This window comes from Microcaecilia unicolor, chromosome 2 (genome assembly GCF_901765095.1).
Source record: "Microcaecilia unicolor chromosome 2, aMicUni1.1, whole genome shotgun sequence".
NCBI lineage: Eukaryota > Metazoa > Chordata > Amphibia > Gymnophiona > Siphonopidae > Microcaecilia > Microcaecilia unicolor.
In genome coordinates this window covers 169,004,937-169,030,094 of record NC_044032.1, presented here as the reverse complement: position 1 = coordinate 169,030,094, position 25,158 = coordinate 169,004,937, and the positions used below count along the sequence as shown (strand labels likewise).

The window sequence follows — 25,158 nt, the reverse complement described above, 5'->3', positions numbered from 1 at the left end:
AGCGGCTGCTACGAAAAGAAAAAAACCATAAATGTTTTAAACATCAAGCGCGGCACCGTAGACAGCCATCAGGCATTCACTGTCGCCTCTGCAGCCGATCCTCCTCTCACCTCCACGTCACTGCCCCTGGAGTAAGACCCCGGAGGAGTGCAGCAACGAGAGACGCGAGAGGAGGAGCGGCTGCAGAGCCAACAGCCAATGCCTGATGGCTGTCTACGGTGCTGCGTTTGATGTTTAAAAACATTTATTGCTTTTTTTCTTTTCGTAGCGGCCGCTGCTGCTCAACAGGAGAAGCAGCAGCGGCCGGACAGCGTTACCAGTGGCAGCTGCGGGTGGGGGGGAAGGGGGGGGGAGGGTCGCTGGACATGGGTGGCTGGAGGGGGGCAGGGGGGGAGGAGGAGGGGAGGGACGCTGGACATGGGTGGCTGGAGGGGGGACAGGGGAGGGGAGGGTCGCTGGACATGGATGGCTGGAGGGGGGGCAGGGGAGAGGGAGGTGGGGAGGGGGTCCGGAGACCAGAGAGGTGGGGGTGGGGAGGGGGGCCCTGCGAGAGGGGGGGTGGGGGCACACACGCACTCACTCACTGTCTCTCACATACATTCTTTCTGACACAGTCTCTGTCAATCACACTCTATCTCCCTGTCACACACACACACACACTCTGTCTCTCTCTCATTCTCTCTCTGACACACACACTCCATCTCTCACATACACTCCATCTCTCAAACATACACACTCTGAGGAAAACCTTGCTAGCGCCCGTTTCATTTGTGTCAGAAACGGGCCTTTTTTACTAGTATTCTATAAAAGTGACATTAGTCTGCATTTGGAGGTTTTTCTCACAAAAACGTCCAAATCCGTATTTTCGAAACTATTTTTAGATGATTTTCTCTGAAGTCCACCAGAAGTGCGTCCAAATCTCAAGGGGGAGTGCCAGGGGCATGTTCAGGGTGGAACTTGGGTGCTCCCAAGACTTAGACGTTTTTCAACCATAATGGAACAAAACAAAAACGTCCAGGACTAAAATGCAGACGTTTTGAGCTAGACCTGTATTTTTTTTTTTTACGAATAAGGCACAACAAGGTGTCCTAAATAGGCAGATGACCACTGCAGGGAATCAGGAATGACCTCCCCTTATTCCCCCAGTGGTCACTAACTCCCTCCCACCCTCCAAAAATGTGATGAAAAACATTACTTACCAACCTCTTTGCCAGCCTCAGATGTTACCTAGTGGTTAGAGCACCAGTCTTGAAATCCAGAGGTGGCCGGTTCAAATCCCACTGCTGCTCCTTGTGATCTTGGGCAAGTCACTTAACCCTCCATTGCCTCAGGTATAAACTTAGATTGTGAGCCCTCTTGGGACAGAGAAATATCCAGAGTACCTGAATGTGACTCATCTTGAGCAACTACTGAAAAAGGTGTGAGCAAAAATCTAAATAAATATAAAGCTAGCACATAAGTGCTAGGCACACCCCTACCCTAGCCGTGACCCTCCCTCATGTACAATTGAAATTACATTCTAATAATACAGAATAGGGACTAAGGGACCCTTTCACAAAGGCGCAACAGGGGGCTTGTGACACGCCAATTTGGCACTATCACAGGAACCTGACAGTAGTGCCTGCCCACACCATTTCTGGCATGTCAGATTTTTTTTAAAGCACCGGGGGCTTACTCAGCGGTAATATGCTGCCCGGTTACCACCGGGTTAGCACGGGATCCCTTACCGTCTTCTAAATAGTAGGCAGTAAGGGCTCCCCCAGGAAGTGGCTGCGCAGCAAGTTCTTCACTTACTGCATGGCCATTTCCTTCCTTGGCCGGAAATTACCTTTTACTGGGCGGTGGTAAAAGGGGGCCTCAGCGCTCACCAAACCCGTGTACTGATGTGACCAAAGGGCGCCTTTTGCCACCGCTTGGTAAAAGGGGCCCTTCGTGCAATTATACGTATATGTGTAAATTAGTACCAATTAGTGCCAATCAACAGCAATTAATGCCTACGATTGATTGTTAGTGACAATTATAGCCTAATTAATGGCATCATTTATGTGCATAACTGCTAGTATTACATGCGCAAAATTGCACATAAATCATGTCAATTTGTATGTGAGATGATAGAATGAGCAGAACAGTCCCTTCAGTTGGTGACTCAGGTCCTGATTATCGTAAAAGTCTATTAATTGGTGCCCATTTGAGACTTATGCATAGATTGCAAACTAGTATCCCAATTACACTTTTATTATATAACTAGTGAAAAAGGCCCGTTTCTGACACATATGAAACGGGCGCTAGCAAGGTTTTCGTCGGAGTGTTCTCCGCAAGAGGCACCCGCCGCCGCCGCACGATGCCACTGCCCCCCCCCCGCTGCCATCCCACCCTACCGTCTCGTAGTTTTGCTGGCGGGGGACCTGAAATCCCGCCAGCAGAAGTCCTTTGTTGTGTGCTGTGCTGACTCCGACGTGATCTTCAGCATTGCTAGCCTGTGCAGGGCGGGGTTCTTTGCGTCTGACGTCCTGCACGTGCAGGACGTCAGATGCACAGAAGCCCTGCCTGTAGAGGCTAGTAATGCTGAAGATCACGCCGGAGTCAGAAGACAGGACTTGTTCTTGCGGGGTTTCAGGTTCCCCGGCGGCAAAGCTACGCGTCGGTGGTTGAGTAGGAGTGGGGTTGGTTGTTGCTTTGCTTATTTTGTTGGGTTTTTTTTCATGGGTGGGTTGATGGAGGGGCAGCGCGGGGGTGGGTGTTGCATGTTGGAGTGGGGCTTCTTGTTTTTTGTTGTTTTTCGTGGTTGGCTTTGGGTGGGATGCGGCGCGGGGGGTGGGTGTTGGACATCCAGGGGGAGGAGTGTACTCCTCTCCCTGCTTGTTTGCGATTCATTTGTTGTCACCCTTAACGTTCTGTGGGCAAAGTTTGTGAAGTCACAGCACAACGTTAAAGGGTTCGTTTGTCGTCATGACATTTGACGCGTGGGCGGGGCACAAAGTCATAGTGGGATGGCTTCACCACCATGAAGTTACGAACCCTTTATCGTTGTGCTCTGAGTTCAGAACCTTTGTCCTCAGAACGTTGAGGGTGCGTTTTATTATAGTAGATGTGTAAGGAAGGTAGTAGAATATAAATTCCAATGTGTCAATATTAAGTGTTCAAATATACATATGCTGAAAGAGAAGGAAAAAGATCTCAGTTTAGAACAGATATAACATTGTTTTACTGTTCAACAGAAAGCAATCATAGGTTCAAAAAAACTTCATTATTGTGGCAACTTACATATTTTGACAAATGCAAAAACCAATTGAAAAAAAGAACAAATCCTCAGAAATGAAAATCCACCACACTTGTTTTTTAAGTGATGCAGTGTCCTCCCAGTGATCACACAGAAGTTGCCAAGTGAGACTGTTCTTTTAAAGAATCTGTTTCTTCGAGAAATGTCCAGGAATGCTGGATATGTCAGCAAATAAATGTGTATTTCCTGGCATCTTTATTTACAGTTTACAAAAGGCTCTGCATTCAGTAGAGCTTTTTATTTAAAAAATGAGGGAATTGTGTGCATTTCAACAGGGATGTCTCAATTCTAGTGCAAAGTAGGGCTTCATATATCTATATCTGTTTTGTGTGTGTGTGTGTGTCTTTGTGAATTTGCTATATCAGATCATTTTACAGCATGAAGGAAGGAAGCTCCTTTCAGCAACTGAAAGAGACATAAAACTAGATCATTGAGCCACTGGCTACTTGGCAAATGGGTTAAAACTGATTGAGAGACTGACAGGAGTGTCAAGCTGCAATCCTGGTAGGTGGGAAACCAGTCACATTTTCAGGATGTCTCTAATAAATATGCATGCAATATATTTGCTTGCACTGTCTCTATTGTATGCAGATAGAGCTCTCTCATCTCTTACAATTCCATACTCACCAGCCTGTTTACTCCGTGCATTAAATGATCACAGTTTAATACTACCAAAGCAAACGTTCCTGGAATCGACTTGACACTGCGTATTCTTTTTTGCTGCTCCATTTTATTGGAACTCATTGATCCTAACCATATGTGCCAAGCTGTCACTACCTAAATTTAAGGTAGCTTTGAAAACATTGCTTTTGATGTGGTCTAGTCTGGGTACAGTGTATCATCCATTGGGTGACCTGCTCTTCTCTTTCCCTAACCCCCATGCCAGTGGCGTAGCCAGGCGGGGTGCCATGGAGTTCTGCTAGCTCCGGCGCCTATTTTTTTCTCAATGTGTTACATTGAAAATGTGCGCCAGCACCGGCGGAAGTCTGCTCTCGCTCCCCCCGCGTCGTCAACCTGGCTCCGCTTCTGCCCCATGCCTTTGTACCTTCTCTTCCTTGACCATCCCCAGTTGTTAGTATGAGCGGCTGTTTTTCTTTCCTATTCGATTTTGTAGTTAATTTTTCTTCTTTTGTGTTATTTTGATTTTAGTCAATTTGTAAACCACTTTGATCTGTAAGATAGCAATAAAAATAAATAAATAAATAAATAAAATAAATAAAAATTAGGGATATCTTGAAAACGTGTGGCCCTTCAGCATTGCAGCCTGATATCGCTTCTGTATGATGTCTGGCTTCTTTTATGGGAAGGAGTATGATGGTTAAATCGTGGTGCATGGCCAAGAGCACGTGACTGGACAGTGCTGCTGAATATCTGCTCTGACCACCTCAGCACTCTTTGTTTAGTGCCAGGGTGGTCCGAGGGCAGAGTTGGGGCAAAACTGAGAACTATCGGCTGTTTGACTCAGTGGCGTACCTAGGTTGACTGCTACCTGGGGTGGGTCACCGCTACGCCTCCCAAGCGCATCACCCCCTCCCCCTGAAGCGCATCACTCACCCCTCCCCGACGTGCATCACCCAGCTCCCCACCAAAATGCATCATCCTCACCACTTGAGGGTGCACAGAGCAGTCATGCAGCTGTCGGCTCTGCCGGTCCCCTGCCCTGGAACAGGAAGTTACATCAGAGGAGGCAGGAAACCGACAGAGCCGACAGTCGCAAGACTGCTCCGTGCACCCCCTAGCTGCCTGCACCCGGGGCGGACCGCCCTGCCCTTGGTACGCTACTGGTTGGACTACATAAAAGCAGTCCTAAATTACTATGACTGGTTAGTTATGTGGGTATGGCATTGAATGTCAGCTGTACCCAGATAGCTTAGGGCCAGGCACTGGCCACCTGGTTCTAATATAGCCGGCAGCAGTCAGTGTTTAAAGAAATACTGCTGGCTGAATAGTATCGCTCCCCCCAGAAGATTATGATATATGCTTTACCAGCTTTGTTTTTACTGGGGGTGGGGGTAGCAGGACATTTCCTCATGTTTCCTCTGCATTCAGGCTCATTTGGAACTGGATTCTAATGGGCCTAGGCCACACAAGTCTTCTTTACAACTATATGGAAACTCCCCCCCCCCCCCCCCCATTTTTAACCTCCTCCTTTCTAGTGCAGTCACAGAAGAAAAAAAAAACTCCTATCTGAACATTACTATGTTTCAGTCTCTTTAACAGTAAAAGACAAGATAGTAAGAACTGATTCTTAGGCAACAACCAAACTCTAGTTTCATCAAAAAGTAATCCAAATGATATCATCAGAGTATTTACTATATATAATTCTACTGATTAAAGTACTTCCCTGGATACAAGCCTAGAACAACGTGTTTGTGAAACACAGACAGGTCCTATCAGTTACTGAAAAATGTTTTGGCATTTAAATAGAGTTACTAGCGATAGGCAGAAATATTTTGTCCTGTCTGAAATGAAAACTATAATTTTGCACTGCATAACATTAAGATGTAATTCTATAACACCATGTATATATATATATATATATATATATATATATATATATATATATATCTCCAAAGGGCAGCTGTTATATTTCTTTCCATTATAAAATACTAGCCTAACAGATGAAATACACACCTGTGATTTAGAAGTGAGCTGGTGTAACTTTGAGAGTAATGGGCCCGATATTCAATACAATTAAACCAGTCACTGAGCAGTTAAATCGCTTGGTTGGTGGCTAGCCATTTGGGAATAATGCTGTCAGCGATGAGCAAACGCTCAACACTAGTGGCTGAATATTGACCCCTAAGTTCCTAAATTGGGCTCTGAAAATTTACTAGGGCTAAGTGCCTAACTTTGTACTCAAAATTGCAGTAAACATCTAAATTAAGGAGAATATCAGGCTTATTTTCGAAACTCGGGATATGGGCGTCCTTCTCTCAGGGTTGCCCAAATCAGCATAATCGAAAGCCAATTTTGGGCGCCCATCGTGGGGACGACCAAAGTTCACGGGGGCGTGTCGGCAGCGTAGCGAAGGCTGGACTGGGGCGTGCCTAACACATGGGCGTCCTCAGCCAATAATGGAAAAAAGAAGGGCGTGCCTAACGAGCACTTGGCAGACTTTACTAGGTCCATTTTTTCTTGCCCTAATTTAGCCAGCCAAATAGGATTGCTAAATAGCAGCCCTGTCTTTCACCAATTTAACTTAACCGGTTAAGTGCTATCTGTCTGCACATACCCAGATATTCAGGGGCCCTTTTTACAAAGCGTCGGCAAGCCCAGAGCAGGCTTACTGTACACTATCCTGGAATTACCGCTGTCCCAACATGGCTGCCGGCGGTAGTTCTGGCTTGAGTGCACACCATTTCCGGGCCTCCAGAAATTTTTTTTAATAGCATGGTGCTAACCTGGCGGTAATTGGGCATTGCCACGCACTGCCTGGTTACCGCCAGGTTAGCATAGGCGCCCTTACCCCCACGTCAGTGGTTGGCGGTAAGTGCTCCCTTCCACATGGGCACACGGTAAGATTTATCTTACCGCATGGCCATTTTTTTAGGGGCTTTTTACCCACTACGGTAAAAAGGGCCCTGGTGCTTGGGAAAAATGGCCCCCACCACTTCCTCAGGGCCCTTTTTCCCTCAGCTTAGTAAAAGGACCCCTCAATGCCAGTGCCATCTGACCATAAAGCTGCTGCTGGTTAAATATTTATCCCATAATGTATTCCTTTGTTGGTTGATATTATTCATTCAAATGTTGGTTGATTTGATTTCACTCGGGGTCAATGCTTCTATTCATTTTTTTTTTAACTTTGATTTTTTAGGATTTCATCATTTTGTGCCTCTTTTGGGGTTGATTTTTTTATGGCGGTCCTTTTTGATTAAGGTAACTTTCCTTGTTTTTTGTGGAACTTTGAGGGAACTTTAAATATTTTCATTTATATTTCACTTAGATGTAGCTCCTCCTTTCCCCTTTTCCTTCTTTGTCCCTTGTTTGACAGTTTCTTTTTCATTGTAGGGCAATGGTTTCTTGCCACCATCCAGTATATGAATAACACAGGACTAAATTCTATAAATGGTGCCCAAATTGGCGCGCTGATAAAAATGAGCTCTAAGCACTAATCTATAAATGGCACTCAGAGTTGGGCACAGTTTATAGAATAACATTTAGCACTTGGATCCACACCCAATTTTGGGTGCATGGATTTACACAGACTGAAACCTGATGTAATTTCTTGTACCTCTGATTGGCCCATGCCCCTCCCATGGCAGCATCTACTTTAGGATGTAAATGTAAATGTAAATTTATCTCAATTAGCGATGATAATTTGATTATTAGCGCCCAATTACTGGCACTAATTGGCTCATTTTTCAGCTGAATTGCGTTTGAGCACCATATTACATAGTAACATAGTAACATAGTAGATGACGGCAGAAAAAGACCTGCACTGTCCATCCAGTCTGCCCAACAAGACAAACATATGTGTATACCTTACCTTGATTTGTACCTGCCTTATTCAGGGCACAGACCGTACAAGTCTGCGCAGCAGTACTTCCTGCCTCCCAACCACCAGTCCCGCCTCCCATCACCGGCTCTGGCACAGACCATATAACTCTGCCCTCCACTATCCTCGCCTCCGAACCACCCACCACGCTTCCCCCCACCTGCTCCGCCACCCAATTTCGGCTAAGCTTCTGAGGATCCATTCCTTCTGCACAGGATTCCTTTATGCATATCCCACGCCTGTTTGAATTCCGTTACCGTTTTCATCTCCACCACCTCCCGTGGGAGGGCATTCCAAGCATCCACCACCCTCTCTGTGAAAAAATACTTCCTGACATCTTTCCTGAGTCTGCCCCCCTTCAACCTCATTTCATGTCCTCTCGTTCTACCGCCTTCCCATCTCCGGAAAAGATTTGTTTGCGGATTAATACCTTTCAAATATTTGAACGTCTGTATCATATCACCCCTGTTCCTCCTTTCCTCCAGGGTATACATGTTCAGGTCAGCAAGTCTCTCTTCATACGTCTTGGAACGCAAATCCCATACCATTCCATTCAATTGGGCCACGAATGGAAAAAGTGACCAGATTTGTAAGCTCCAAATGTATGTGTTGCAAAGCACGAACCATGATCGCAATGATCGTGACGGTATATACCACTGCAATGCAGTTTTCAAGTAAACAGCTGTACCCTGATACATGGCCTGATGAACCAGAATCAGCAATTTATACAATATCCTCCATTGTACCAGCATCCATTTCAAGCATTTCAAACATATAGAATTAGGGTGTTAATGTGCCCCTGAAGCAGGCCAAAAGATACCAATCTTACTCCAATTTGAACAACTACTAGATTACTTCTTTGTTTGTCTGATTTTCCGTCAGTCTATACATTGTTCTTTTGTATCTTTTATTTCTTGACCTAATTAAAAATACGTTGATTATTACTAGCCTGCATTTTCTCTGCTTTTTCTTCCTTTGATGTTCATTATTCTGGCTTCACTTCACCTCTTTCTGGTAGTAACCCTGTTTTTGAAATGTTATTTAAACATCTGGGCCTCTTCAGTTGTTTAAATGGTGCCATTTACATGTGAATAGATTCTGGAAAGGCACACAATAGGAACTGTAGGGAGGCAGACCAGTTATAGGATAAAGATTCCCCCATTTATTGGGCCCTCCCCATATATACAGAAGCAGTACCAGGAAGACAAGGCAAACAGACCATAAACACATAGCAAAGTGATGAGAAGAAGTATCAATTGTGTTTAAAGTATTTAAGGTCCTTGATCTCATCTGAGGTGTGCTTTCTCTAGTCTCCTACATCTTCTGTAGGCCTTCACAGGCAAACGGGTTTTGAATCCTCTGTACTGCTTGATAAGTGTCTTTTCACTCCCAGGACTTTTAGCAGCCCCAAACTTTTCTTCCTTGCTACTCATAGGTGTGGTCAATTTTTAGGGCAGGGGGATATATTCTGTGTCTGATCTCTCATATTCCTCACAGATTTTGCTATCTTCCAAGGCTCATAAACGTCCCTTCTCTCCTCTGTAGGACTTAAAGCTCCTTCTCACATGTTCTCCTTGCTGAACCTCTGGACTAGGCAAGCAGGATGCACCAAGGACTTGTGTCCTGATCACATATAGACCTCAAAAATATACCCACAATGTTTCTGTGTTCCAATCCTGTCCCTGACTTGGATTTTACATCTTCTGTTATAAGATCTCCCCAGTAATCCTTCCTTTTTCCTTCTTAAGGCACCATGTACCCCAGTGTTCAGCTGATTTGTTAACCCTTCCAACCCCTCTCCAAATTCAATCTACTTCTAGGAACAGACCCCACTTCTGCCCTCTCCCATTCTAAGCAATTTCTGAGCTTCTCCTTAGTCTCTTGGGTAGAAGACTAAGATTCTGATGGACCACAATGGTACATGCTACATAATCCTCTCGGCTGTACTCCCACTGCAGGATGAAAGAGAAGGCTCATTCTTAGAATCTGGGTTTTATACTATCCTCCAGTTCTTAAGGATTTATTGCTATTGAGCTATTTCCCCGGAATAGACCACCCATTCATTACATTGACTGGCACTTTTTATTTCTTGATCTATTCTCCATATCTTCCATGTTATCTTGGTCCTTCTTTTAATTTCTTCTTGTTTACCTTATTTAGTTTTCTTTCTTTTTTTTTTTTTTTTGCCTTTCCTAATTCAGGTTCCCATTTTCCACATTTCTGCTGTCCTCTAGTTTTTAAGTTGTCTTTTTTTGTTACCCTTTTTTTTCTCTTAGTTTTTTCTCTATTTTTTTACTCCTGTTGTTGTCTTTCTTTTGTGTCATTCCTAGATACCTTGGACCTAATATTCAAAGGATTTATGCTTCTAACTTTGAGAGCTATGTACTCAAAATTGCACTAAACTTTTAAATTTAGGAGCGTAAAAGATAGGTAGTAACAGGGGGAAAATGAGGAGCTTAGCACTGATTTTCAGCACTAGGCTTATAAATCTAAACTGAATATAGGGCACAAATTTAGGTGTCTAATTTAGGAGCATACATTTAAGGAACAGGGGTGATATGATACAGACGTTCAAATACTTGAAAGGTATTAATCCGCAAAAAAATCTTTTCCGGAGATGGGAAGGCGGTAGAACGAGAGGACATGAAATGAGATTGAAGGGGGGCAGACTCAAAAAAGATGTCAGGAAGTATTTTTTCACGGAGAGGGTGGTGGATGCTTGGAATGCCCTCCCGCGGGAGGTGGTGGAGATGAAAACGGTAACGGAATTCAAACATGCGTGGGATATGCATAAAGGAATCCTGTGCAGTAGGAATGGATCCTCAGAAGCTTAGCCGAAATTGGGTGGCGGAGCAGGTGGGGGAAGAGAGGTTGGTAGTTGGGAGGCGAGGATAGTGGAGGGCAGACTTATACGGTCTGTGCCAGAGCCGGAGATGGGAGGCGGGACTGGTGGTTGGGAGGCGGGAAATACTGCTGGGCAGACTTGTACGGTCTGTGCCCTGAAAAAGGCAGGTACAAATCAAGGTAAGGTATACACATATGAGTTTATCTTGTTGGGCAGACTGGATGGACCATGCAGGTCTTTTTCTGCCGTCATCTACTATGTTACTATGTTAAGAGCTCAGTTTTTTTTTTTGAATATTGGATCCCATTTCTTTGATTTTCTTTTTCATTGTCATTCTCTTAATCTGTACTCTTTCTCCTCCCTTCCTACTCTGACACACATCCCTTGCTCCTCTCCTCCTAACACATATCCTTCCTCCCTATACATTCATCCTTCCCCATTTCTCAGTTTGCTCTGCTATTGCTTTCATACATATCTCACCTCTTTCTTCACTACTCCTTCCTAATCTCTCCCCTCCATACCAAACCTCTTTTCTCTTCTTTCTTCTGTCTCTCCAGTTTTCCTTTCCTCCTATCTTTTATCTCCACCCGTCTTTGCCTCTCTCCTCTCCCCTTCATATCTTTTCACCTCCTTCATCTCTCTCCTTTTGCCATGTTCTATCTCTCCCCTCCCCACCACCTTCACACCTTCTTTCCTGTTAACTCCCTCACCATCTTTCCTTCCTCTTATTCACACCCTTCCCTCTTATTTTTCTCATTCCTCCTCTCTTGCAGTCTCCCTGCTCTCATTTCTCCTTACCCCCAATTCTACCATCCTTCTTCCCATCAAGCTCCCCTGCCACTGCCTCCATCTCCATTATTTTCTTCACCATTTCCTTCATTCATCTCTGCCCTTCCTTCTCCCTTAATTTTTCCATCACTCTCTTCCACCTTCCTCCTACACCTGCCATCCTACATAGCCAGTGGGACTCAGAGCTTTTGCAGCATTGATAGTTCTGTGATCTCCCTTCCCTTACCCATGAGCTTCGCCGTTAAAGCAGGAACCACATGAGCAGAGAGAATGGGTCAGAGGGGCGGACAAGTCCCTGTGGTCCATGCTGCTGCACTTGTCTGTCGACCATACCGCCACTTTTCCTGTATAATCAACTTGTACTCACAGCATTTAAATTCCACCAATGTTGCAAATATTCAAATAGTAAGAAAAACTTGCAAAATGCAATTTCAGATCACAATATTTCACCCATCTCTATGAAAATGGGCTTATTATAAGTATATACGTATATATAAGTACATAAGTGTTGCCATACTGGGAGAGACTGAAGGTCCATCAAGCCCAGTATCCTGTTTCCAACAGTGGTCAATCGGTGGAGTTGAACGGGTAGATGTGAAGCGTCTGTTCATGCTTTCCAAAAATACTAGGATTAGGGGGCATGCGATGAAGCTACAATGTAGTAAATTTAAAACGAATTGGAGAAACGTTTTCTTCACTCAACGTGTAATTAAACTCTGGAATTCGTTGCCAGAGAATGTGGTAAAGGCGGTTAGCTTAGCGGAATTTTAAAAAGGTTTGGACAGTTTCCTAAAGGAAAAGTCCATAGACCGTTATTAAATGGACTTGGGGAAAATCCACTATTTCTGGGATAAGCAGTATAAAATGTTTTGTACATTTTTGGGATCTTGCCGGGTATTTGTGACCTGGATTGGCCACTGTTGGAAACAGGATGCTGGGCTCAATGGACCTTTGGTCTTTCCCAGTATGGCAATACTTATGTACTTATGTCGGTCACAAGTATCTGGCAAGATCCCAAAACAGTACGCTCAATAAGCAGCACTGACTCTCTATTTATTAATGAATGGCTCCATGCCTCTCTGAAGGAGCATTAGATCGCATAACAATTCAGCATCTCTTGCAATGTATTTCTGCTAATTAAAATCTTTGCTACATCATAATCTGTCTTTTAGAAATGAATCATTCTGTGAAAATCAATAACTTTCAAATTCAAATCGTAGAACTCGCTTTATCGTATAAATGGAGAGGCGCAGTGTGGGTATATTTTTACAAACTGCCCATTTTCATTCCAGCAGCACAAGGATAGAATTAATAGCAGCATCTAGATTTGATTACATTTTGCTGAATGTTTCATGAAGCTTTTTTTTCGGCACAGTATGGGCCTTTTTAATCAGGAAGCCTAAGCAGCATTTCTTGGTTTCTTTTGCAGGATTGTGGAGAAAGGATATTACAGTGAGCGTGATGCTGCTGATGCTGTTAAGCAAATCCTAGAGGCAGTTGCTGTAAGTAATATCACAGGCTTGGCACCTGAAGATCTTTCACCTTCACGGAGCAATTATTAGCTGCTGGTGTATGTGCAAAAATGGCTTTTGATCTCAATACCAACACCGAGTTTTCATATGCGTAGTTTAGGCAATATTTTATTTATTAACTAACAAGTACGCTTTGACAGCTTGAACAAAATCGACCAGAGCAAATATCAGTAATCCCCTATTGTCTGAGTCATTGCCTTCAGCAAGATCCTCTCCTAAAAGGGCTGAGGAAAAGCAGGGGCAAAGTAAATAAAGGGGCCCTTTTACAGAGCGGCTGTAAGCCCTACGCGGGCTTACTGCTCGCTCTTTCGGGATTACCGCCAGCCCAACATGGCTGTCAGTGGTAGTCCCACCCTGAGTGTGTGCCATACCCAGGGGAAAAAGAAAATCCCCAGAAATGGCTTGCATTGCAGTAATCGGGCGTTGCCGTGTGCTGCCGGGTTAGCGCGGGAGCTCTTATCACACCTCTGTGGATGGCGGTAAGGGCTCCCTGCTGCATGGCCATATGGTAAGAGTTCTCTTACCGCATGGCCAAGTGTCTCTGAGGGCTCTTTTTACCCGCTGCGCTAAAAAGGGCCCTGGCGCATGGGAAAAATGGCTCCCGCTGCTAGCGCAGGGCCATTTTTCCCGCAGCTTGGTAAAAGGACCCCAGATTGAGTTCTTGCACAAGTCTGAATACTTCATGCTTTTCCTGAGGACTTTGGTTTATGCACTTCAGGAAGGCATTAAAAAGTTCAAGAGAGAAAAAAGAATTGTGCAAAGAAAAGCTGCTGTCAAGAAGCTCAGAAATGCTGTTTAAGAACAGGGCAAAAGCCGCATGTGCTTGTTTTGCACAAGATTTTTTTGTTTGTTGCTGGCATGAATTTTCTACTTGAAAATGCTTTTGCTAGAAATTGTGGAGGCAATTCTATAAGAAGCACTTAAAATTAGGTGTGAATTACGGGTCAAAGTTTATAGACTACTAGCACTCACATGCAGGATCGGTGCCAAAGAGCATTACGTTACAAGCGTAAGTGCTAGGCACTCTTCTATAAAGTTGGTGTGCAAGTTGCTTACCCCTAATTCTGTATAGTGCAACAAAAGTTAGGTGCTTAATGTTTGGTGCTAAATCAGCAGTTATGTGCTATAACAAGGGTGAAATGGCAGTTAGACACCTAAGTGCACTTAGATGCCATTCTGTAACTTACTGCCTGATCCCTGGATTCTACAAAGGTCACCCAAAGTTGGGAGCCCAGATTTGGGCCTGATCCCGAGATGCACATGCAACTTAGTTCACGAGCCAATTATTGATGTTAATTGGCACTAATTTTATTCTTTAACCCCATAACACGCAACCCAAAAGGGGGAATGGCCATGGGAGGGGCAAGGGCGGGTTATGCATTCCGAAACTTGGCGCATTGTGTTACAAGATAGCACTATTTTTGGGTCCAAATGCTATGCGTTGGGCACCGGCATTTATACCAGGTTTCAGCTGGTGTAAGTACTAATACTCAAACTTGAGAGCAAGAATCGGCACTATGGACCTTATTCTATGAAGGCTATTCTCCTAAATTTATGTTCCTAAATTATGAGTGTAATCTATGCTTCTAAATTTATGCTCCTAATTTAGGGTTGATTTAGCATACAAGGAGCATTAATTATGGACATAGTTTTACTATCAATCACACAAGGAACACAATATAAATGAAACTGTGCAAGTGCTTAAATGTATACTTGTACGTGTATAACATCAAGTTACTGTTAACGTTATAGAGTACTGACTCAAGCATTAATAAATGGTAAATGGTAAATGTCAGGGTTTCAGCTGAGTTTATAAATTTATCACGTTCCTGAAAAACACAACCATCAGACCAGGGGCGTAGCTACGGGTGGGCCTTGCTGGGCCCAGGCCCACCCAATTTCAGCCCAGGCCCGCCCAGCGCCAGCCCCAGCACCCATTGCCGGCCACTGCTGCTTTTCCTGTTGAGCAGCAGGGCCGGCGCTACAAAAAGAAGAAGCGCTAACGGCGCTAAGGACGAGAAATGTTTAAAAAAAAAAAAAAAAGCGCGGCACCGGCAGGCACTGTCTCGGCAGCCTTGAGGCATTGGCTGCTGAGGCATTGGCTGCTGGCTCGCAGGCTCCTCCCGCAGACGGGTCCTTAGCGCCGTTAGCGCTTCTTCTTTTTGTAGCGCTGGCCCTGCTGCTCAACAGGAAAAGCAGCAGTGGCCAGCAATGGGAGCTGGCGCTGGCATGCAGGGCGGGCCTCGTCGAAGAAAAGAGGGAAAACATGGAAGGATGGGGAGAAAAAGAGGGAAAACAGATGGAAGGATGGGGAGAAAGAGGGAAACATGGAAGGATGGGGAGAATGAGGGAAAACATGGAAGGATGGGGAGAAAGAGGGAAAACAGATGGAAGGATGGCAGAGAATGAGGGAAAACATGGAAGGATGGGGAGAAAGAGGGAAAACATGGAAGGATGGGGAGAAAAGAGGGAAAACAGATGGAAGGATGGCAGAGAATGAGGGAAAACAGATGGAAGGATGGGGAGAAAGAGGGAAAACATGGAAGGATGGGGAGAAAAGATAGAAAACAGATGGAAGGATGGGGAGAGAAAGAGGGAAAACGGATGGATGGGGAGAGAGAGACTGGATGGAAGGATGGGGAGAGAAAGGGGAGAGACTGGAAGGATGCAGAGAGAAATGTGAGAGACTGGAAGGATGTGGAGAGAGAAGGGACACTGAACAGAAAAGGGTAGAGTGATACAGAGACACTGGTTAGAAAGAGGGAGAGAGACATTAGATGGAAGGATCAGGAGAGAGGATAGATGGATGGAAGGATGGGGAGAGAAAGAGGGAAGACGCTGGATGGAAGGGTAGGGAGAAAGAGGTGACACTGGACGGAAGGATGCAGAAAGAAAGAGGGGAGACTACTGGAAGGATGGGGAGAGAGAGGGGAGACTGGAAGGATGGGGAGAGAAAGAAGAGAGCTGCTGGATGGAAAAGGAGAGTAGTGAAAGACTGGAGAATAAGAGGAAGGGGCATGGGGAGAACAAGGGTGAGAAAAAGATGAAAAGCCATAAGTAGATGAAGGAAATTAAAGAATGGATAGTAAGAATGAATTAAATCAGGACAGAGAGAGAGAGGCAGAAAAATATTGAAGAAAGCAAAGAAAAAGGAGAGAAAAATGAGAAATGGCCAGGAAACCGTGGCAGAAGAGTTAAGCGAAAACGAAGGAAAGCAGAATCTAGAGACTGGGAGCGACACAATGAGGAAAAGTAAATGGCCATACAAGAAAGGTAAAGAAAATAATTTTATTTTTAATTTAGGATAAAGTAATATGGTACCTGTGTTAATGAAGTTTCAGAGACCAATACTTCCTTCCTTAGGTCAGGCGAGGATACCGTAACAGCATTATACTGACCTGAGGCAGGAGGTTTTGGCCTCTGAAAGCTCATTGAAAAGGGTGTTAGGCTATTAAATAAATTTTCTGAAATCTGATGCACTGAAAAGCAGCACTTTACCCTGTGTGACAAATGCATCTGATTAGCGTGACTACATTTTGCTGGGGGAGGGGGGTAGAGAGAAAATTTTGTGCCCACCCACTTTGGGTTCAGGCCCATCCAAAATTGGCAGTCTGGCTACGCCACTGCATCAGACTGTACAGGTATGCAAAGCCTGCCTTGATAATGAGAGGGGTCCCCCCCTCCAGACCTCTAGTGGGATAGTAAGGTAGGCCTGGGAGAAGGGCCCACAGTTGGGTGGGTGCTTCAAGAAAGGGAAAGGACTGTTTGGGGGGGGTCTGGGAGGGGGGGTTGCTCTTGGTGGGATCTGGGAGGGTCACCTCTTGTTTGTGGGCGGGGGGGAAGGAGGGGAGGGTACAGGAAGTATCAGGCTATCACCTGGAAATTATGCAGTTGCAGGCCAGTATTCAGTGCCAGCACCCACGTTGCTAAGTGGCCAATGGTAGAACAGCCTTTTGTGCAGTTCTATTTGGTTGCTTAGTTATGTGGGCACCAGCACTAAGTATTACTGGTATCTGCATAGCTCCCAGCTCCTCCCTGATTCTGCTCTGGATTGCTTCTATACAAGCTGCATTTGGTTTATGCAGTTAGATCTGATATGCAACAGCGCTGAATATAGACAGCTGGTACACTCGGTGTGGTTTAAGTGGACAGGATCCTCTCCTGCCTGCTGAAATCACACTAAATATTGACCCCAACGTGTGTATGGTTTATAGTTTAGTTGGCTTGATATACCGCCAAATCATGAAAACACTGCAAGCAGGTTTACAGAATATAAACATCAATTTAAAATTAGAAAAGAACTCCAAATTATAAAGAGGAGAGAAAAAAGCATAACAGTAAAAATAGTAAACCCCCCCCCCCCATATAAATCTTGAGGCCAAAATTAACAATTGCCATAAGCCAGTGGCGTTCCTAGGGGGGGGGGCGGTGGGTGCGGTCCGCCCCGGGTGCACGCCGCTGGGGGGGGGGGTGCCACATGCCTGTCGGCGCCGCTCATTCCATGCTCCCTCTGCCCCGGAATAGGTTACTTCCTGTTCCGGGGCAGAGGGAGCATGGTACGAGTGACGCCGACAGGCGCGCGGCACCCCCCCCCCCCCAGCAGGTAAAAATGCACCCGGGGGGGGGGGTGTCGCTTCGCTGGGGGGAGGTGTCGTTTCGCCGGGGGGGGAGAAGGTATCGTTTCGCCGGGGGGGGGGGGGGGGGGGGGCGCATCGCCAATCCGCCCCGGGTGTCAGCCGCCCTAGGAACACCACTGCCATAAGCTTGATGAGAGAAGTGCATTTTTAAAGCCATAAACACACCAAGGGGTCATCAGCGCATTAAGGAACTGGCTACATACCTTTCAACCAAACTTCATGTATTGGTTCTGCATTTCCCAAGTTACATTTTAGGTGGGTTCAGTTTCATACACAGCATATTTGGAGTTCAGTTGTGTATTCTATAAGTTATTACTTCTGTAATTTAAAGTTTGCTTGAAAATCATGATCCAGTTCTTAGAGACACGCACAACACTATTACTTTTGTTTCAAAGAACACTAACCCAAACAAATATGAACGCACTGTGGACTGTACATACTGTTAAGTTGATTTCTTTTTATTTCGTTTTGTATCTATACGTGAATTCATTTTCCTAGCTAAACTGATCTCATTGTTGTATATCTGGCAAATGACCTGAGGGCACTTGAGTAATTTTGACCATGTCCTGCCTTTCCATGTAGTTTATTTGTGTATATTTTATAGTGACTCCATTGCACAATGTTTTCAACAATAAGCAATGTGCAGAGACACTGAGCTATTCATACACATGCCATACCACAGGGAATGATCATCCATCTAACTTGTGTAAACTTATTAGAGATGTATATACCTTCCCAGCTGCATGTTTAAAAAACAAAACAAAACAGGAACAGTCCTAGAATATTGGGAAAACATTTATAAACAAAGGTATCCTGCCATTTATTAATTTAGACAGTGTATTTACAACTTTCCTGATCAAATGAGCAAAGTGGTTTACAAAGCAGTATCATGTGATAACGAGGTATGAAACTAAGTGAAACATTTATATAAAACCAAAAGCCCTCCCTGAAACTACTCACACAAACCAGCCATTCACCCTAAAACACAATCAAAAAAACCTAAACTTACCAGTTTACTCGTGTGCAAATTTGAGACTCTAGGCAGGGCAAACAGGAATCTTCTCCATTCTGAGCCTCCTACCCCATCATTCTGACTATCACTTTTTGCCCCTTACTGTGTTCTAGTGCTCCTTCCCAGTTCAATTTTTCATCACAGTGGCTTGGTCACACCTTCATCAGTAATGCCCCTGCTTTGTTCCAGTCCTCTTTCCCTATTTCCCACCCTGATTCCATTCCTGTCCTCCAGTAAACACTACTGCCTCTCCCTGTTTCTCAGGGCCAGATGCACTAAACGTAACGAACCCTTAACGAGCAAGTAGTAAACCCTGGCATGCACTAAACGCCATTTCCCGATCACGGTAGCAGCTAACGAAAACAGAATGCAAATCATTATAATGAGCTGCAGTACCATTGCAAGGCTATTATAATGATATGCACTAACGTTTACAGATTCCCCTTACGGTGGAAACCCTAACGTGAGGTCTGCACCTCTCGTTAGGCAGGGGCTGCTGTGGGAAAGGAAAAAAAAAACAAGCTGCGTGTCTGTGCCTAACATTGACCTCCTTCAAGGATGTCCCTGACGAGCACTGCTTTCTCTTTGCCCCTCCGATGCCCCCCCCCCGAGGTCGCCGCCACCACTCCCCCTCCCCCCTGCATTGAAAGAGCTTTCCGCAGCCCCGGCCCCCCCCGAGGCCACCGCTGCCGCTCCCCCCTCTCTTGAAATGACAGCTTCCCTGCCCCCGCTGCCCCCCTGAGGTTGTCCCCACCGCCGCTCCCCCCTCCACCCGCCCCCCCTCCATCTGCCACCGGGCCCTCACAGCGCCTCTCACCCCCGTGTGAAGGCGCTGCACCGGCCGCAGCAGGCAACAGCTGATCGCTTGGCTTCGGGACTTCCCTTCTTTCCTCCTTGGCCCGCCCTCGTCTGACGTAAGTTAGCGGCGGGGGCGGGGCCACAGGGGTGCAGAGGATGGCGGGAAAGCTATCATTTCAAGAGAGGGGGAGCAGCGGCGACAACCTTGGGGGGGGGCGGGGCTGCGGAAAGCTCTTTCAATGCAGGGAGAGGGGGAGTGGCGGCGGCGGCGACCTCGGGCGGAGGGGGGGGCGAACGCCGTCTATAAAGGACGTCCACAGGCATGTCAGTTTTTTTTTGTTTGTTTGTTTTATTTTTGATGTCCTTGGCATGCACAGAGCAGCCAGCATAATGCTTGGCTGCTTTGTGCACGCTCTACCGGCTGATTCTCTGACTGTTTTACGAGGGATTAGAGAATGCAAGTGAGCCGCAACGAGCAGCTCATTTGCATTCCCTTTTTTTGATGCATTGCCGTTCCCTACCAATTTGCTATGGAATTCGGTAGGGAACGGCTCTAATGACGACTTTAGTGCATCTGGCTCTCAATGACATAGCTAGGACTGAATAGGTCTCCGGCAGAAAAATTAAGATGGGCCCCCTGTAACACCACCTCACCCAAGGTACAGAAGAGTCAGGGCTTATAGCACCTAAGTATCCTTGTGTTGTCTTCTGCTGCCCTAGAGCTCAGTATACAGTCTAATTAATTTTATTAATATGTTTGTACTTACTGTTGCAAGCTCAGTGTAGTATTTCTCAGAAACCTCTTCAGCACTTCTACCTCCTAAAACTATTAATCTCTCTTTCTAAATTGAAGCTTAAAACTTATACAACATAAATGACTGGAATACTAGCATTTACATGATTACTTGCCACCTAAATCTACGTACCTGCTTAATGGGTTATAACAGGGTTCGTAAAATAAGTTAGCAGAGAAGTTCCTATTTTAAGCCTTTTTTTTTTAGAAAGATGAGGCACTGATTTATCTTTATAAAATACTATTGCAAACCTGCAGCTGTCTCGTCTGCATTTAAGTTGTGGTTATTACACCAGCTCCAGATCAGATGTAAATGTCTGCCTGTAAAGTATAGAAGTACATGCATAGATTAATGTATTTTATAATCTACTACTACTACTACTTATCGTTTCAATAGCGCTTCTAGATGTACACTGAACATGTAAGAGACAGTCCCTGCTCGACATCGCTTACAATCTAATCAAGCCAGACAAACAGGACAAATAAGGGATAAGGGAATTACTTAAGGTGGGAATGATAAAACAGACATGGGTACTGAACAAGTGAATAGGAGTTAGGGATTAAAAGCAGCCCTGTTGCGTACCAAGGGCAGGGCGGTGGGGGTGGTCTGCCCTGAGTACAAATCAAAATGGGGTGCTTTGCTCCCACTGCTCCAGTCCCTCTATTTGGGCCGTCATTGCTGCCTCTCCTCTGGCTGGTCCTGCGCCTTCCTCTAGCCTCCACCCCTGCCAGGCCGCCGCTGCTGCCTCTACTCTGGCCAGTCCTGCACCTTCCTCCAGCCTCCAACCCTGCCAGGCTGTCGCTGCTGCCTCTACTCTGGCCGGTGCTGCACCTTCCTCTAGCCTCCACCCCTGCCAGGCCGCCGCTGCTGCCTCTACTCTGGCCGGTGCTGCACCTTCCTCCAGCCTCCAACCCTGCCAGGCTGTCGCTGCCACTGCTCCTTCTCCTCTCGCAGACTAGCAGCAATGGTGGCAAACAAATAAAATCAGGAAGATTGCGGGGTCTGTGCTACCCTTGGCTGCCAATCCCACTCTTTTGATGTCACTTCCAGTTCTGGAGCAGTGCTAGCAGCCACGGGTAGGTAAGGCCCTGCAATCTTCATATTTTTTTTAGTCTTGAGCAACAGCATTGGGGGGGGGGGGGGGTTGGATCAGGTAAAAATGAGAGAGGGACACTGGATGACAGGGAGAGAGAGGGCAGGCGATGGATGGAGGGGGCAGAGAGAGAGGGCAGACTCTGGATGGAAGGGAGAGAAAGGGCAGGTGGTAGATGGAAGGGGCAGAGACAGAGAGGACAGACGCTGAATAGAAGGGAGAGGGCAGACAGTGGTTGGAAAGGGAAGAGAAAGGGGCAGATAGGAACATGCGGTAGATGAAATGGGCAGAGACAGAGGGCAGATGCTGGGTAGAAGGAAGAGAAAGTGCAGATGGATGGAAGGCAAGGAGAGAGAGGACAGACACTGAATGGTAGGGAGAGAGCAGACAGTGGATGGAAGGGGCAGAAAGAGACAGAGAGAGAGGGCAGACACTGGATGGAAGGAAAGAGAGGGCAGATACTAGATGGAGGGGGCAGAGAGAGAGGGCACAAACTGGATGGCAGGGAGAGAGAAAAGGCAGACGCTGGATGGCAGGGGGAGAGAGGGGGCAGATGCTGGACGGAAGACAGAGAGAGTGAAGAGAAGATGAGGAAAGCAGAAAACAGAGACAACAAAGGTAGATAAAAGATATTTTTTTTTACTTTAGCATAACGTAGTATTGTAGATGTGTTAATAAATGTTTATAAATAGAAAATGGAAATAAGGTAATCTTTTTATTGAATGAATTTTAATACAATTTGATTAACTTTCAGAGACTAAACCCCCTTCCTCAGGACAGGATATTATACCACCAGTATACTGTATTGACCTAAGGAAGGAGGTTTTGACCTCTGAAAGCTAAATGTATTACTATTACTACCACTACTATTTAGCATTTCTATAGCGCTACAAGGCGTACGCAGTGCTGCACAAACATAGAAGAAAGACCTATATAAATTCACCTCAAAAATCAGTAACCTTGTGTGGTTTGAAATATATATATACTTACACAGTATTAAACAATTACTACTACTATTACTACTACTATTTAGCATTTCTATAGCGCTACAAGGCATACGCAGCGCTGCACAAACATAGAAGAAAGACAGTCCCTGCTCAAAGAGCTTACAATCTAATATACAAAAAAATAAATAAAGTAAGCAAATCAAATCAATTAATGTGAACGGGAAGGAAGAGAGGAGGGTAGGTGGAGGCGAGTGGTTACAAGTGGTTACGAGTCAAAAGCAATGTTAAAGAGGTGGGCTTTCAGTCTAGATTTAAAGGTGGCCAAGGATGGGGCAAGACGTAGGGGCTCAGGAAGTTTATTCCAGGCGTAGGGTGCAGCGAGACAGAAGGCGCGAAGTCTGGAGTTGGCAGTAGTGGAGAAGGGAACAGATAAGAAGGATTTATCCATGGAGCGGAGTGCACGGGAAGGGGTGTAGGGAAGGACGAGTGTGGAGAGAAACTGGGGAGCAGCAGAGTGAGTACATTTATAGGTTAGTAGAAGAAGTTTGAACAGGATGCGAAAACGGATAGGGAGCTAGTGAAGGGTCTTGAGGAGAGGGGTAGTATGAGTAAAGCGACCCTGGCGGAAGACGAGACGGGCAGCAGAGTTTTGAACCGCCTGGAGAGGGGAGAGGTGACTAAGTGGGAGGCCAGCAAGAAGCAGATTGCAGTAGTCTAAACGAGAGGTGACAAGGGTGTGGATGAGGGTTTTGGTAGAGTGCTTGGAAAGAAAGGGGCAGATTTTACGGATGTTGTAAAGAAAGAAACGACAGGTCTTGGCAATCTGCTGGATATGAGCAGAGAAGGAGAGAGAAGAGTCAAAGATGACCCCAAGGTTTCGAGCTGAGGAGACAGGGAGAATGAGAGAGCCATCAACAGAAATAGAAAACGGGGGGAGCGGGGAGGTGGGTTTGGGGGGGAAAATGAGAAGCTCGGTTTTGGTCATATTTAATTTCAGGTGGCGTTGAAACATCCAGACAGCAATGTCAGACAAGCACGCTGAAACATTGGTTTGGATGCAAAGTGAGATATCAGGGGTAGAAAGGTAGATTTGGGAGTCGTCAGCATAGAGATGGTAGGAAAAGCCATGGGATGAGATTAATGAACCAAGGGAAGAAGTGTAGATAGAAAAGAGGAGGGGACCAAGAACAGAACCCTGAGGTACGCCGACAGACAGAGGGATAGAAGTAGAAGAGGATCCACCAGAGTGGACACTAAAGGTGCGGAGGGAGAGGTAGGAAGAGAACCAGGAAAGGACAGAGCCCTGGAATCCAAGTGAGGACAGGGTATCGAGAAGTATGCTGTGATCGACAGTGTCAAAAGCAGCGGAAAGATCAAGAAGAATGAGGATGGAATATTGACCTCTGGATTTAGCCAGTAATAAGTCATTGGAGACTTTAGTAAGCGCAGTTTCGGTTCAGTGGAGAGGGCGAAAACCAGATTGTAGTGGGTCAAGAATGGCATGTGAGGAGAGAAAATCAAGGCAGCGGCGGTGAACAGCACGCTCAAGTAATTTGGAGAGAAAAGGAAGGAGGGAGATGGGTCGGTAATTAGAGGGACAAGTAGGGTCGAGTGAAGGCTTCTTAAGGAGAGGTGTGACCATAGCATGTTTAAAGGCAGCAGGGACAGTCGCAGTGGAAAGTGTATTCATCCAATAAAATGGTATTATCTTATTTTCCATATTTGTTTTATTTTTATTTGTTAATTTGTAAAGTGGTGATTGGTATTTGTTAGTTTTTTTTTCAAATCTACATCTGCTATCTTTATACTTTGCACTGTACTAGGGGACTTATATCACTATCACTTTCTGTTTCTGTGGTGTTGCATTATATGCAGAGTCTGGCTTTTTGGGGGTTCAGTTTAATTTTTGTGTAAATGTTTCTATTTTTAGGGCCCTGTTTACTAAGGTATGCTAGCATTTTTGACGCAGGGATCTGTTTTCCATTGGGGGGTATGTGGGGGGCACATCTTCTGCCGGGGGGGGGGGGGTGCAAGGGAGCAGACAAGATTTTTCGGCTTCGGTTTCAGCTGAAACTGAGCCACAGATTTCGGCCTCGGATTCATTTTCGGCCGGAACCAAAACCACAGGTTTCGGTTGGCCTGTAGAAATGACTTTATAAAATTATCCCTATTTTGCTTTTGATTCATATTACTTCCCAAGAGTCTGCAGTCCAGTAATGCATTCAGCTAAAGCACCATCATAGCTCTGGCCACAGCAGAGGAATATTAAGGTGGCGGAGTGCAAATCGAGCTTCTAAATAGCAAAAAGCAAAAGAATTCATCCACAAATGTTGCCTTTGTGGCAACGTGAAAACAAAATGAAATCCGTTTCTGTAGCCAGGTGTGGCAAATACTCTGTACAGTAGACAGCTTCCTCTTACTTCCTCACTAAAAGTATATATACCATTGTGAACTGTGAGTCTAAACATTTTGTCCCCAGTTGAAGGTGAAATCCCTTTGTAATCTGTACAGTTCAACCATGATCTCCGCTGGGGTATATCATCAGTATGAAGCAGCAAGAGCTAAGGTTTTACCAGTCTTCACTGTGACACAAACTGCTGACAGGCAAGATACCTTACAGAGGATAAAATTGTCAGCAGGGATTTTCTAGCCTTTCGACTTGCGAGCAAACAGAAGCAAATGCACATTTATCCCACTTTATGAGCAGCAATAGCCTGAACAGCTGCACCATGAATGTTTGAATTTTGATAGCTCTGAAGAATTTTTAATGCTGTCTGAGAAGCCAGTCTTATCAAAAGCTTCATAAGTAACAGCAGTACCAGAACCTGCAGCTCTCTGCTAGAATAAAAGCAGTTCTGATCTTTTCTTAGCCCCCTGTTCCATAAACTCTTAGGGATGTATCTTCCTTCCTGACAACAGGATAGAAGAACCCA

General features: G+C 45.5%; 1 protein-coding gene across 2 annotated transcripts in view; it reads left to right on the top strand.

Annotated features, from left to right (window-relative positions):
- The window catches only part of CAMK4 (calcium/calmodulin dependent protein kinase IV), a 380,765-nt gene that overhangs the window by 237,296 nt on the left and 118,311 nt on the right, over nucleotides 1-25,158 (top strand). For both annotated transcript variants that reach the window (XM_030193470.1, XM_030193471.1), the window contains exon 5: nucleotides 12,842-12,914. In XM_030193470.1, the coding sequence (XP_030049330.1) occupies nucleotides 12,842-12,914 (73 nt within the window). The remainder of the gene's footprint in view (nucleotides 1-12,841; nucleotides 12,915-25,158) is intronic.